The sequence below is a fragment of the Argiope bruennichi genome, chromosome X1 (genome assembly GCF_947563725.1).
Source record: "Argiope bruennichi chromosome X1, qqArgBrue1.1, whole genome shotgun sequence".
Classification (NCBI taxonomy): Eukaryota; Metazoa; Arthropoda; class Arachnida; order Araneae; family Araneidae; genus Argiope; species Argiope bruennichi.
Window position 1 is genome coordinate 98140329 of NC_079162.1, and position 16811 is coordinate 98157139.

A 16811-nucleotide genomic window follows, 5' to 3' on the forward strand; every position below is an offset into this window, starting at 1 on the left:
TTGGATGTGAAATGCCCAAATTTTTGAGATCCCAGAGATAAGTTAACTGATTATTTCCCACATACATTGCAAGTGTTGTCATAACATTTCTATCAATATGACACACTTCATCCTGCACTCCTATAACTGTATTTCCTCGTCTCGTCTCAATCACAGTTAAACCAGAATCTAATTCAAAAGATTTCCCAGTTAAATACATTCGCGCCCACTAACAAATCAATTTCTAAATCTTCGTTGAATGAATCCGAAAACTCCAATTTCATTTCTCTTACATTATTTATAATACTCTGCTCCGTAATTTTAGGAACATAGCCGCCTATTTTTTCCTCCGAAAGCACTTCAAAACAACAAGAGTAATCACCCTTCAAAGCTTTCAACTCAATAGAATAAACTCCATGTTGTTTAGGCTTCGTTTGCATTCCCCAAAATAGTTAGTGAATTATTATTATGTTTTCATATCTGTGAGGAACCAATTCTAATTGCGCAATTAATCTTTCGCTTGCATAGCATACTTGACTGGCTGATTCTGAAAGAATCTTTACGCGCTTTTACACCTTGACCTCGTTCTATTGCACAGAGCATTTGTAAATACACTTCGATATCTGCCGCATTGGTTAGAAAGAGAAATAGTAGAAGAATTTTTAACGCTTAAAGATTTATCAAGTTTTTTACAACACTTAATTTCATAATGAGATAAAGTACAGAATTGACATTTTAGTTTAGATTTTAAATCACATTCCGTACTGATATGATTTGATTTAGTTAAACATGTATAACAGGCTCCTTTTTTTTTAGACAATATTTTAAATTTCTCATCTAAAGACTTTTTTTTTTGCAGAAAAACATTTATGGCTGGAATGCGATTTATCACAAAAAATACAAAGCACTTTATTACCTGTAGAATTTAAGCTTACTAGGGCTGCCGATGTCGCCTAATCTCCATTAGTTTCATTTTTAAGGGGCGGATGCATATTCCTTTTTACAGGTAGTTGATTCGCTGCAAATCCAGTTCTTGATAATACAACCATCTCTTCACCCTGCACTTCTTGACGTAGAAAAGACATGAGACTCTAAGGAGCGTGCGTTCTTTTCGTCGGTGTTGTCGCCTAATAAGTGCCTTCCCACGTCATAAGGACTTCTTCGGGTAGGCAGCTCTCAATCAGGGGAGCTAGGAAATCTCCGAACTTTTTCTGTGTGCGTCCTAGACTCTCCAAGGCTCTCAGCTTTCCCTCCATCTCGTCATAGAGTCTTGAAAGATCTGTTTTGGCTCTACCAAACACAGCATTCTTTATAACCATTGTCAGAAGATCTCGAACATAAATCTGGACAAGGAGATCTTCCCTTCCGAACCGCTCTTTCAGCTGAGCCACTGCTTTAGGATAATTAGTAGCGATAGCCGGAAAAATAAGAACTTAGCCCCTCAGCTTTCGATTTCAGTTCGACTGAAGCCACAAGATACTGCATCTTGTCTTCATCCGGGATACTCCGATCGTCGTGAATTTTCTGAAACTGGCTTCAAAATGAAAGGAACTCCTTCGCATCTTCGTTGAATTTTTTCAGTTCTAGATTTGGTAGCTTGAACTTTCTTCATGTACCTGGCTCCTCTGAAATGACTATCTCTTTCAACTTCTTATCGATGAGGGTATTGTATTCTAAATATCTTTCACGGTAGCATTCTGCATCAGTGAAATCAGACTCGAATTCCTCTCCGTCATCTCCTAGCTGCAGCAGTGTTCCAGATATTGCTTCTTAAGCAGCTTCTAATCTCAAATATTTATCTTTCAATTGCACTTGTAGAAATGAAATGTTCTTTAAATCTACTACATCATTCTTAAGTTCACTTTCTATCTTGTTTGCGCTTAAGGTAAATGCAATCCTAAGTACTAGTCTCTGTGCCTTTTTGTGCTTTAAGATCCATGACTAAATCTAACTATTTCCAATAACACAGTCCTGTCGTGGACGCCACTAAAATGTTACAACTGTAACCTAAGGTTCTGCAAATATCTTATGCAAGTTATAGGAAATAGATATGGTCATTTTTTACAAATTAAAATAACTTTATTAAACACAAAGCGCAGAGACAAACACAATTAAAGCCACACAAACCAGAACTACGCAGAAGCGTCTTTTACATCGGATATTATACGATGGCGTAATGACAGATCAATCAGATCGCCTCGTCACAGCTTGCGACGAAGAGATGCTTCTAGAAGTGTGCCATCAAGGATTTAAATACAAGCATCACAAATGTTCAATGTGCCCTCCTTTTTTATATTGGATATATCAAATCTTTTATGTAGCTCTTGCAAAATTTTCTTGTACGTATCTCTGTTGACGGTGCCATTCAGACAGTAACTTGGGAAAGACAAGAACTTGGTGTAGGGTGTATAATGTGGCGATTTTAAAATTAAAACTATCTGGTTAGTTATTATAATAAAATGTTTTAATTATCTTATATATATGCGAACAATCCGACTTTACCAACAGCATAATGTCACTTTTATAAAAATTGTCTTTTTTTGTATAATAATACTTTGTTTAACTGGATCCACAAATTGCCAAAGAATAGCAGAAAGTGAATATGACGTGATGAATACATAATATAATTACTTTGAAATCCTTCTGTAATCTAATCTCAGAGGTGGCGTCAGCAGGAGAGGCAATTGCCCCTCCGTCAGCAATAAATTGAAAATTTAGTTGTTAAAAGTAACCTCTTCGGAACAATTGTGGAGAGTTCGGCGTTAATGAATATGATAATTTCAAAACCATTTCGAAGTTAGTATGTTGAATACAGTCGAAATATCGAAGTAACTGTTTAAGTCAATAGAATGATTGCATTTGGCAAAATAGTCGATAGGATTGCAAATCAATTGGTTGTTGCATTTTGCCGACAATTTTTGGTCACACACTGAGAAGTCATTGCGATGGATGTTGACACTGTTAACTTGGCAGATTTTCAGAAGTCTGATTCAAACATTCATTCAGCTTATAATTTGCTGTACTTTTGACAGAATAACCGACTAAGTGGCAAATGAATAAGATGTCACATTTTCGCCTATTGTTTTCCGACTATGATATCATTAAAATTTATGAAAAATGAAGTTTTTAATTTTCATCCACTATTTTTATCGCCTATCGATAAAATTATTAGAAAAAGTGAAGCATTTATATTATACATGAATAGGGTGATAGGTTTGTTTTTCCTTATCGAATTCCTAATAGAATTCATTAAATAATTCAGAAAAGAATGTCATTTTATTCATCCAATTTTTACTTCCTCGCCAATAAATTTACAAATTTTTTTAATCTGTTATGCTTATTTTATTATGATAATTCTCTGACAAAAATCTGGTTAATGGTTAAAATAAATATAATAAAATATAGGCAATTATTGTCGATATGCTAGGATAAATTGCTTTGCGATAGCCAAATTATGTGAATTCACTATAAATCAATAGTAAGTAAATTGTGTAATTGTAAATAAGGTTTATTCATTGATTTTTTTTTTTTTTTGCAGTTTTAACTTATTAAGTTTCATTTATTTAACTAATAAAATATTACCCATTTCAATTGACAAAAAAAAAAATTATGTGATATTCTATCTTTTTAACTACACTAAAAAAGCTTTTCCATGTAGTAAATGCTTACATTTTCAAGATTCTACATTCAGTGTACTCTTCGCAACCAAAACTATATAATTAATTGCAAGTGCATCTAAATTTTGAATAGTATTTGAATAAAGGATAATGATTAAAATAGTTACTCATAGAATATTCTTATATAACACATTAAGAAAAACCAATACATACAGTTGAGAAAAAAAGTAGTGAGATGTCATTAGCTTGCAATAGTTCCCAGGGGGAAAAAGTATTTAACAATAAGGACACATGCCTAAAAATGAAGATAGAAGAGCCCATATTCAAGATCTAATTGTTTTTGAATAAAATTCATTAGTTTTTAAATCTAAATATACACATATAAAATAGTACATGGGGAATCTAATGTTTAAGCAATTCATTTTTCACATATGCAGTTTTCATATCTTACTAAGCATAAAATAAGAGAATGAGTCTGTATATATATTTAAAAAATATTTTCTCCAGCCTTTTAATCGTATCGTCATCGTGTCTTTCCTGCCTTCTATATTTTTCGTGTCCGAAAGTAGTAAATTTTTGTTCGTGCACGCGAACTTATTCGCTTCAGACCCAAAAGAGAGCTTAATTCCTGCTCGTTGTTGCAATCCTTATTTAAAAATTCTTTCAAATAGACTTCTACACTAAAAAAAACCGATTTTTGGCGAAAATATCAAACTTTTTTTATTAATTATCTGTTTCCTTTTATAAAACGGTTTGAATTTAGTTTCTACATTCATTTTATATAACCTCCATTATATTCCTTCATTTAGCATTGTATATCTTTCAAGCGTAATCTACAGGGTGATCAAGAAATAACAGGAGGTGTTCGGAGCCCTGAAGCGTATTATGTACTGGACGAAATATAACAAAATTTGGCCACCATACACATTAAAGTATGCGGTTTCAATTTGTCAAAAAGAAAAAAAAAAAAAAAAACAGAAAACTCCGATAGGGAAAATTCTGACGCTGCGATCGAAAACTTTATTATGTAATTTGCTTATAAGGGTACTTTGTGACACGATACCGAGGATAAAAGGAAGGGTTGCGGGATCGATGCAAGAATTCTCCCGTCGATGGCGTTGTCACTACATGAACGTGCCTTATTAGTCAAACTGTTTTACCAATGGGATGAAAATGCCAGTACTGCATTTCATGAATACCGGCGGTTAAAACGGTTACGTAGAGGACCGTTGACCATAACTAACTTACGAAGAATGGTTAAAATATTTGAAACAACAGGAATTTTTGGTGTGCAACCAGGCCAAGGACGTAACGGTGTCAAGTAGGAACAAGTTGAAAAAGTTGCAATCGCCGTTATGGATCAGGTGATAACTAATAAGCAGGGTACCAGCAGTGGTCGTTTAATATCACGACTAATAAATATCCCGTTCTCGATGGTGCAGAAAATATTGCGTAAGATTTTGACATTTTATCCTTATATCATCCATTCACTGATAACACTTTTCTGAATCTTGGTGACTTTCGGTTGTGGGGATACTTGAAAGGCGTTGTTTATCAAGGACATGTTCCTGGCATTCCTACTTTAAAAGATCAAATAACGTTACATGTCAGACAAATAAATGCCGATATGCTGCGAGCCACTGTCGAAAACCGCGTGCACCTCATGAAATTATTGGAACATCAGGATGGTGGTCACATTGAGCCAAATTTGTAAATTGCTATAATAAACGTTTTTCATTGGTATTTGGTATGTTGTTATTTACTATCTCCATTGGCAGTTTATATATTCTTTTTTCACACATTATGCGCTGCCGCACCAGGATTTCATCGGCGTTTTATGCTACTATTTTTTTAACAAATCGAAACCGCGTACTTTGATGTGTATAGTGTCCAAATTTTGTTTTATTTCGTCTAGTACATTACACGCTACAGGGCTCCAAACACCTGTTATTTTTTTATCACCCTGTATACAAAGTTGAATACATTGTTTGTCATACTTTGATACTTATTACGCTAAAAGACATATGAGACCAAAACTCCTGAATTAATACAGCAAAATCAGGTAGTTCCGGTCTAAGAAGTGGGAGTGATAAAATAAAAGAATCCGTAGGAAATTATTTCATTATAAGTTCCTCACTTGAAGACGATGGAAGTTCTAATATTCTTCGAGGTACTGCTGTCCAAGATAAATAATATTCTTTTCTTTCTTTCTGAATATGAGTGGTTTTATAAGAATATATATACGATTTATCTTTTTCGTGTTTTCTCTTTCTTCGATTTTTGAGTTCATTTTATTAAAATTTATTTTATACATGTTATTATCCAATATTATGCATTTATAAATTGCTGTAACCTTGTTCGATTAGTTCATTTTTGTTATAATTCAAATATTTTATAAGTATTAAAAAAGATCCAGAAGATTAAGAATTTTGTTAAATTCGAATCAAATTCAAACTAGTTAAAAACGCATTCCTTATTCAAGTCCGACTAAATATTTCCCTAACCATGCTACATCAAATTAAGGTGATTTATGGCTACAGCCTGTGTTTTGATCTATAAACTAAAATCTGGAATGAAATATAACCATATTTTTCCTAGAATTCGAACTCTGGCTATTAAATCTCAAGATTCTAATACAAAATATTGACAATCTTTTAATACTCAGTAAAAGGAACTGAGAAATTTTTTTCATCAATATTCTAGCAAAGTTTTGACAATGAGAGAAAAATTATTGTCAATATCTGAATAAAAAAGAAAATTAAGAGAGTGAAGAATTTCAGTAAGCTATTAATTGACTTTAATTAGATGTAAAATGAATTATTATGAGTTATTTTGAAGTTAAATTAGAGAAATCGTGCCTGTCCCCCAGTCGAACTTCTCTTGTCCTGCCCCGTCTTCAACATTCTGTCGCTGTCTCTGCATCATCTACAGATAAATGAAAATAATGTATTAAAAATAAAAACGTACTAATGCATAAAAAGTATTATTTATCAGATTATATAACAAATATATAAATGAACTAATGAATAATAGATAGAAAATGTAGCTTAATTTAAACTACAAAAAAATCGCTGCCTAAATATAAAATACTCCCTTATAAAATCAATGGAAGAAAATACTTGACAAATTTTTTCTGCAACCACCCATTCAATATCTTTTTCTGGAACAAGATAGAGGTGACATCTCCTTTATATTTACTAAGTAACTTGGCAAAACTTTGTCTTCTACTCCGAGCTTTTTGGCCTGTTGTCTGTTAACATATTCCTTTAAAATCTGTTGATTTTCCTTTCTGTTGTTTATTTCCACCCATGATCCATTATGTTATTACATTCTTATATATAGTATATTATTCTTATAGTTGTTGCGTTTTTATGTTCATTACAGTGGCATAGATTGGGGAGCGTGTTTGTGCATTAATTTACCAGGTATCATAGACATTAAAGCATTAATGTGTTCATACCAATTTTTAAAACATAAAATTATGCCATACTTTATTTACTGTTGTTAAGCTGTTAATGGTGATTGAAGATGGGGAAAAAATGTATGTCTTGGGTGCTTCTATTATAGTGCACTTACTTCTATTACAACACTATTAATAAAGTTACCATTATTCAATACTTCTTAATTATCACATTCAAATATACATTTCTTAGAGTCTGTCTAGCTATTATATTTTTGCATTATTACCTTCATTCACAACATTGTTTACTTTCATTTTTCTTCTCCTCCCTCCCATTTCTTGCATTTGATATTTAAAGTTTTCTTTTCTCATAATCAATTGTTTTTTCCTAAATTACACTAAATTACTTCATTTAATTAATTTAAAAAATAGTTTTGAAACATCAATAAACTTTTTAATTGTATTGTAGCGCACCGAGATAAAATAATTTGGTGCTAGAACAGAACCATAAGAATGAATTGAATGCTAATGACCTACGAATTTGAATGCTAATGAGCCAACAAAAAGTACCTAAATATCCACTTAATATTCAAAAATCCATTTTGTTTGATATAGCATTCTTAAAAGTTATTAAAGAGCTAAATCTGATGCATTACTTTATAATGCAGTTATCGGCTTTATCATTTGTAATACAGGTCTTTTATTACATGCATCATTTCTGATTATCTCGGTATGAATATTTCGGAATTGATACATATGTGGATGAAAAATTGTAAAATCGATGGTCGACTGATTAAAGCCCTAATCATGTTTTTACTATTAACATATATAAAATTATATTTTTTGGTTAAAAATTAAAATAAAAATGGAATGTTGAATTATTAGGCACCCATATATCAGTGGCACCCTTGGAATGCTGCCCATTTAGCCCATTAACTTAAAAAAATTAAGTTTCTAAATCATATGATGTGTACATACCTGAATTTGCAAGCAGTTCAATTGCATTTTTTTGAAAATGAAACTGTAAAAAATTTCAAATTAGTTGTGCCGACTCATATTTTTCGCTTCATATTATACTAAATATTGACACAAATAATATACCTAAAATTAGTATTGATACTCTATTTAGTACTAGATATTTTAAAATAAATATCACTTATATCTTTATTACTTTAATCCATCTTATCTCAGATAACTGCATGGTATTTGACCATTACTGTTTTGAAAATGCTTATAACTGCTGCTATTGCCAGCGTTGACAAAGGTTTTGTTTCAAGAGGTTTTCATTGCAGTATTGGATATGCTGTGCAGCAAAAGACTCAATATTATGTTTCGCATAACAATAGGAATTTCACATATTGCTATGAATTGTGTGGTTGCTCATCTGAAGGCAATCTTTATGATTATAATGGATGACTATAAGTTGAACATATATATAAACTGTTACTTAACCAAACCTTGTATCCTGTTATCACATCGTTTCACCATTTACAACTCTATCTAGTGGTATGGGTTTTATTATATAGTGTCAAGAAATTCTGGTTTCATGGCAAATATCCTGATTTCAAATCATTGATGTATAACAAATTATTGATTTTAAAGTATTTCCTAATCTCGGAAACCTCCTGTGTTTTATCTTTTCTTTTGTATGATCCCAGATAATTATTACTTTTCAAATAATTATACTTTAATAATTTTATAATTATACTTTTTTTCAAATAATTATTACTTTTATTAATAAATATTGCTAAAAAAATCTTAAGAGATTTCAAAAAAAAAAAATGTTTTTAATACTTTTAGTAAGCTAGATCTAGTAGGCACGTTTTTATATAGATGTTTGTATAAATTGGAGTTTGGAAGGGGGGGTAAACGGAATGCTAATACGAGAGCTACTGGAGAGAATCTGGTCCATAAAAAAAATATCGAAAATAATTTTTTGTTGTTGTTGTTGCAGAAATGCTGCTTTCCAAAATTGGTATATACTATTTTAAATGCCACATATAAAAAGTTATTTCACTTAATAGGTCGTAGTAGTTGTTACTATTAAGCATTATGGTTCTGTTTCAATTTTTGAATATATTTACATTTTCCATTTTTTCTGAGTGTAAAATTGCATTAATTATTTTGTTATTTAGATTTTGAAGTGTGAAGAACATTGATGAATGTTAAGTAAGGGAAGTGTGTCTCAGTATCGAAAAAAGCTACCAAGTCATCACACCCTACCGATAAAATCGAACAATGATAAGAAGGTGAGATTACTCCAACATCTAGATATCTGGATTCCATCATACAACATATCTTTGTCTGAATCAATTCCTATGAAATTGAAAAGAATTGGTAGATGTTTTGATAGTTTGCAATTTATGATTTACTGTTACGACTTATATGTATAAAATAGTGAATATTTTTATAGGTATGCACAAAACAGTAATTTTATGCTTGTGTTTCATGTGGTGAGGGATATTTTTATTACATACCAATTTTTTTAAAAAAAAATCTTTTTATTCATGCAATGTATGTATCACAAGAAAATTAGTCACTGTCAAAATTTCGGTGGAAAACTGATACAGAAGGAAAGTTTCGTGCTTGAGACCAATGAAATAGAATTTTTGTGGAACAAATTCTTTTAAAAAGACTTCTTTTTAATTACTTACAAAAATGGAAAAGTTATATATATGTTATTTATGCAAGCAAGAGTTTTCTCAACAAGAAACTCTAAGAGAGCATTTTCTGTTACATTCGCAAGAGAAATCATATGCATGCGATATTTGCAGTAAATCTTTTCCTCAGGTGCAAAATTTAAAGACACCTATATGCACGCATAAAGGGGATAAGCGTTATTCATGTGACTTATGTGAAAAATCTTTTTCTCGGAATTCAGACTTAAAACGACATTTTCTGACGCATACTACAAACGAGAAATCGTTTGCATGTGACATTTGTAATAAATTATATTCTACTAAATCGAATTTAAAAACACATTTACAGAAGCATAAGAAAGATGAACTTGCTGCTTGCAATATTTACTTAAAATCTTTTCCTCAGGAACAAAGTTTAAATACTCCTATATCCTTGGATAAGAAAGATAAACGTTATTCATGTGTCTTATGTGAAAAAACCTTTTCTCGGAATACAGATTTAAAAAGACATTTTCTGACACATACGAGTGAGAAACCGTTTATATGTAATATTTGTGGTAAAGCATTTTCTATTAAGTCATATTTAAACGGACATTTGCGGACACATAAGAAAGAGAAACCTTTTGCATGTGAAATTTGTCATGGAACTTTTTCTCGGAAGTCAGATTTATTAAGACATGTAAGGAAGTACACAAAAGAAAAACCATTTTCATGTAATGTGTGTGATAGAACATTTTTTCATAATTGGGAATTAAAAACACATTTACAGACGCATGTAAAGGAGAAACCGTTTACATGTGACACTACCAATAAAACATTTCCTGATAAATCGAATTTAAAATCACATTTACGGCCGCATCAAAAGAAACTTTATGCCTGTGACTTTTGCAATAGAGAATTTTCTTCTAAGTCATATTTAATAGTTCATTTACGAGTACATACAAAAGAGAAGCCTTTTGCATGTGACATATGCTATAAAGCTTTTTCTCAACACCAGAATTTAAAAGTACATTTACTGATGCATACAAAAGAGAAGCCATTTGCATGTGACATTTGTAATAGAGCATTTTCTACTAAGTCGAATTTAAATTTCCATTTACAAACGCATACGAATGAAAAGCCATATGCATGTGATTTGTGTAATAAAACATTTTCTCGGCAATCTTATTTAAAAAAGCATTTACAGACACATACAGATGAAAAACCATTTGCATGTGAAGTATGCAACAAATCATTTTCTAGCAAGGCATATTTAAAAATACATTTATTGACACATGCAGAAGAGAAGCCATTTGCTTGTGAAGTCTGTAACAAATCATTTTCTTGCCAGTGGTATTTAAAAATACATTTATCCTCACATACAAAAGAGTAACTGTATTCATATGATATATGCAATTATGCATATTCTTAGCATCATTTACAGACAGATTTACGTATGCAATCAAAAGAAAAGCCTTTTACATCTGGTATTTAAAGTAAAATGTTTTCTCTGTAATCTTATGTGGAGGCATACATATGGGAAATTATGCCAAATAGCCATTGATACATTTTATGCATTTCAGTAGTTTTCTGGGTTAATGTTTGATAAGAAAATAAATTTTGTTATATCTGAATGTTTCCAAAAGTACTTTTGAAAAATTATGTTTTGTAAATTGTTTAAATTTATTTTTTTGGCTTTTTATTTAATCTTATGATAAATCAAATTAGTAAATAAAAAATATATGTATGCATAAAAATATATTTAACTAGTCAATAAGCTTTTACATTTTACTGCAGATTCTTGTAAACTCAAAAGTTTCCTTCCATTTAAGTACTGTTTATGTGAAAGTATTTTCTTTTGTTACAATTTATGTTTTCTTCATTTATTTTTAATTATTAAATCAACCTTTATATAAGTTGACCGATTTGTTTATGAATGATTGTATATGATTAGATGAATTATTATTATCATAATTTTTGTTATATGTTTACTTTTTATTCAGACATGATGATATAATGTTAAGTTAAAATAATATTAATTGTCGATTGCAATGCTTTCTATAATGTCCATGAATATGTGATTCAAAAACTAAATTTTGGTTGTTTTTAATATTTTCCCTCAGTAACTTCGAAGCTTTTTATTGTGGGGTGAAGATATTCTGACATTATTTTAATGATGCTGTTCTGTTCCGATCTATATGACCTAAAACAAAATTTATACGTTCATTAAAAAATATATAGTACAGGGATATTTTCATGAAATTTCTTGACATCTTTGATAAATAATTTGAATATGTACTCTTAGAGAGATTTATGTTTATTTGTATTTCGAAAGAATATTTTTCAATTTATACCTCATGTATCGTTCGTGTCAATATGACCCAATGCAAAGAAATCGTTTATATTTACTCATACTTGTTCACTTTTCTTTGGAATAATTCAAAAGAAATGAATAACAATAGTTTCTCTAATTTCGAAACCTGTTTCATTGACGTATGTGTTTAGTCACATGACAAAAGAGCGCATGCGAGGTCAAAAAGTTGATGCGATTTGCAAGAGGCCTAACTATTTGCTCTTATTGCATCGTTTTTTTTTTTCTGCTGTTTTTCATTTTCTGATGTACTTACAAAAGAGTTGTGCCTGTGAATGTGAGAGAAAAAAAAAGTGATTTAGCTAAACTAATAATTTAACTTCTGACAGCGAAGAAGAAGTATCTTGGGATTGCAATATCGGGATACCGAATACCAGTAATTTGAGCCATTTGTACAATTTTGTAATACCGGTATTCGCAAGTTTAAATACCGTTTTTTTCGATATTTACTAGAAATTTTTGAAATTGTCTCCACTATATGTTCAGCGATCGCCAATATAGCAAAATAATATACGTTTTTGTTTTTATGCCTACCTAACGGGCGAAATTAATTAGATTGTGAATACAAAGTTGCATCGTACAATCAAGAGAAGTGATAAAATACTGTTTGACGACGGATTATAAAACACTCCGCGCTTTTGCGCATGCGTTAGGATGGGTTTAATTCGGCAAAATTGGGGTGAGAGGAAAGATGAAATGAGGAGATGTTTATATTTAACAATGAAGATTCGCGGTTTTATGAGACTTACACATTACAGATAATTAGTAATACAGAAGGGAAAAGGTACTAATGCACAATAAAATATTTCAGATCAATTTTTAATATAAGGGACATAAACATTACATTATGAAAAATTTCTGTTTTATACGCTGTTTAAATATAATTATTGATTCAGAAAGAAAAAAAAAATGGAATGTAAGACTTACACACGTCTCAGGAAGTATGCCAGCCGAAAAATGTGTGGAAATGCTTAAATCTAAATTAGCGGAACATGGATTATCCCTAAAAGAAGATATTGTATCCATAACGACTGATAAAGCAACAGTTATGAAAAAAGTTGGAAAGTTGATTAGTACAAATCAGCAATTGTGCTGTGCACATGGAATTCAGTTAAGAGTAATAGATGTATTATACCAAAAAAATTATGAACAGAAGAATCCAAATACTGTGGATGTAGAAACTTCGGATTCCGACTTTGAAGAGAGTGAGAGTGATACTGACAATGAAGATAATGAAAATGTAATTGTTAATGAGGATGAAATAGTAACCCATCAAGAAAGTTCCCATTATAAAGTTCGAAAATATGTTAAGGTATTTAAACGTTCTCCTACAAAAAATGTCATATTGCAAAAATATATACTAACTGAAAATAAAACAGAATACATGTTAATATCAGATTCTAAAACACTGAACAATTTACTCATAATGATGGAATGATTTTTGAAACTGAGAAATCCAATCCAAAAAGCAATAAACTTAAACCTGCAAATTAATTTTTCAGGTAGTGAATTCGACTTAATATCCAGAACTGTATCAGCTCTACTTCCAATAAAACTGGCTGTTGAGGCATTATGTCGGAGAGATTCTAATTTATTAACAGTTAATGCAACAATAAATTTCATGTTGCAGTCACTGAAAGAACAGCACACGTCACTATTTGAAGAATTATATATTACAATGAAAAATCGCGCAGAAGAAAGGCATACCGAAATAGAAAATGTCTTACGATATTTACATAACTATAATGATTTTAAAAATGGAAATGAAAAATAAGAAAAGAGACTAACCAATTCAATTCTGATCAAGTTTATAGAAAATTTTCTTAATTTTTTTTACCCACAAACTTATCCACATTGAAGAATTTGGTGCAGTTATCAAAGATTATGATGGCACAAATGCCGATAGTGAAAAGGAATTGTCTGTTGAACAAAAATTAGAATTAGCGATAAAAAATTTCAACAAACCAAAATGCAATACAGAAATCAGCTATATCCAAAACCATCCGACAAGAAATCGATTTATTTAAAGATGAGGAATTTAGAGGTAAATACTTGGAAAAAGTATATCGCGCATTCATTGCTAACAGTACCACCAACTAGCGTAGATGCCGAAAGAGCGTTTTCGACAGCTGGAAATTTTTGCACAAGATTATGTTCCAGGCTTAATGACAGTACAATTAATGCATTATGTTTTTTAAGATCACATTTCAAAAATTTGTAACGGTACCACAGACTGAATAGTGATATTTACATTTTTTTGTGATTTAAATAAATAAGATGTTTCTTTACTTTTTTGTGATTATATGTTATAATTTATAAGTTACAAATTATTTTTTGTGATATTTAAACTCTAATAAAACTGGCAAGTAAAACAAAGAAACACCTGTGTTTTCTTTCTTTTTCTAAAGTTTCTAATACTGGTATCCCGGTATTAAGATCTAAAAAATACCGAAGATAGGTATTTTGTCCTATATTGTAATCCCTAGAAGTATCCCAGTATGAAAATCACACAAGTGATGAAATTGAGAGTGAAATTTCTGACAACGATTTTGATACCGATATACAGCAAATGAACTATAAAGAAAGTATTCAGTCCAAGAATCGTGAAATAAAGTGGAAGTTGGATCATCTGCACATTCTTCTCAATCAACAGCTGCTAATATTATAAAAACTACTCCAGGAGTCATAAGATATGCAACGGCAAGGATAGCAGATGTAAAAAATGCATTTGAAGTAGTATTCAATTCTACAATTGAAGGCGAAATCATAAAAATGACTAACATTGAAGGTGAAAAGGTTTATGGTCAAAAGTGGGACTATATCGAAAGTAAAACTTTTCAAGCATTTATAGGCTTAATATTGTTAGCTGGATCATATGGAGGAGTGGAAAATCAACAAAAAACTTATGGGATAAAGAAACTGGCAGAAATATACTTCGTGCGACAATGTCCCTTGAAGCATTTTGCATCATGTCGAGTGTTATTCGTTTTGATAATAAATCCACTCGTCAAGAAAGAAGAAATTTTGATAAATTAGCTGCAGTGCGAGATATCTGAGAAAAGTGGATAGAAACTCTACCAAAATTATATAATCCGAATGAAAATATTACTGTAAATGAACAATTATTAGGATTTCATGTTCAATATCCTTTCTAACTGTGTATACCAAGTAAGCCATCTAAATATGGGATCAAAATATAGACTATGTAGCAGTAAAACTTCGTATGTACTGAAAACACAAATTTACACTAGAAAAGAATAAGGGTTAAAGCCAGAAAAAAAAAATCACGGAATGCGAGTAGTGTATGATCTTACTTATGGGTATTCGGGGCACAATATTATATGTGATAATTTTTTCACATCTTACAATTTAGGACTTCTTCTAAAACGGAGAATGACTATGCTTGGCACCATTAGAAAAAATAAATCAGAGCTTCCTGAAAATATACCAAACAAAGAAGTTCGCAGCTAATTATTTTATTTTACAGAAGACACAACAGTTGTAAATTGCATCCTAAAAAAAGCGCATGAATTTATTCTTATGAACACTTTGCATCATGACAAAGAAGTTAGCAACAGACCTGACAAAAAAAAATTAATTATTTTAGATTAAAATTCAACTAAAGCAGCTGTGGATACTCTTGATCAATTTTTAAGCTCGTACACTTGTAAAAGAAAACCAAATCGCTGGTGGCCCATGATAGTATTCTATAACATGCTTGATACTTCTGGGTACAATGCATTTGTTCTATGGACTTCAATACATAGTGAATAGAGCGAAAACGAATTGATTAAACGAAGGCTATTTTTGAAAGAACTTGGAAAATCACTCATTTTTCCACACATTGAAGCAAGGCTAGAATCTACCAAAAAGTGAGGGCTCAATAAAAATAGTGAAAATGAATTCAGAGAAAAAGGAAAACGTACTATCGGGATTTGCTGAGAATTCTTCAGTGTGTATCAAACGTGCAAGGTGCAAGCATTGTCCATCATGCGATGACAACAAAACTAATATGTTATGCTATAATTGCAAATCTCATGTAAGATATTACTGTTCAAATTGTAAATAAAGGTAAGTTTCAATTTCGAATCTTTTTCTGTTATTTTTTGTAGGTGCTTTATATTATTATTGTAAGTTTCAATTTCAAATATTTTTCTCTTATTTTTATAGATGCTTTTTATTATCAGATCTATTTTTAAACTTACATTACTATTGTTTAAACTATTTCTTAAATGGCACCTGTCATTTATTGCAAGAAATGTTAGTTTTCTGAATCGGGTCATATTGACCCGAACGCTACATACGTGTAGTAAATACGAACAGAACAGCAGGGTTAAAATCTAAAAAGAAATCCGTTTTTGTTATATTAATTTTACTTTCTGCCTTTCATTTTTAAATGTTTAAATTTCACTTAAAACACAATTTTGTAACAATGTTTTTCCATTACAAAACAGTGTGCAACAAAACACTAGACTGACCGTAATAAATGTGTAAATTTTAATAGCAACTGAGTAAAAATGTATGAAAAAAAATGAGTAAAAATGCTAAACTAATTCCTTATCATATTTCAAAACAATAGGACGCTTTTCTAACATGGTAATGTTTTTAGCCTTGTGTTCTATATGGAAATTATGTGTTGTTGAAATTGTTACATTCAATACATTGCTGATACCGTCGATTTCAAATATTTTCATACTACAACGTTTTGAAACTCCTTTACATTTTTGTGTGTAACTAATTTTGAGTTATAATTATGTTTCACTTGATCTACAAAAAAGAATAATCGTAGAAGTTAAATACTATAATTGAACAGAAATTTCATTTCC

General features: G+C 30.7%; 1 protein-coding gene across 2 annotated transcripts in view; it reads left to right on the top strand.

The window, feature by feature from the left end:
- Positions 1-16324, top strand: part of LOC129958229 (zinc finger protein 26-like) — a 32895-nt gene extending 16571 nt beyond the window's left edge. For both annotated transcript variants that reach the window (XM_056070517.1, XM_056070518.1), the window contains exon 4: positions 9132-16324. In XM_056070517.1, the coding sequence (XP_055926492.1) occupies positions 9655-11007 (1353 nt within the window). In that variant the 5' untranslated portion in view covers positions 9132-9654 and the 3' untranslated portion in view covers positions 11008-16324. The remainder of the gene's footprint in view (positions 1-9131) is intronic.
- Positions 16325-16811: the final 487 nt, after the last annotated feature.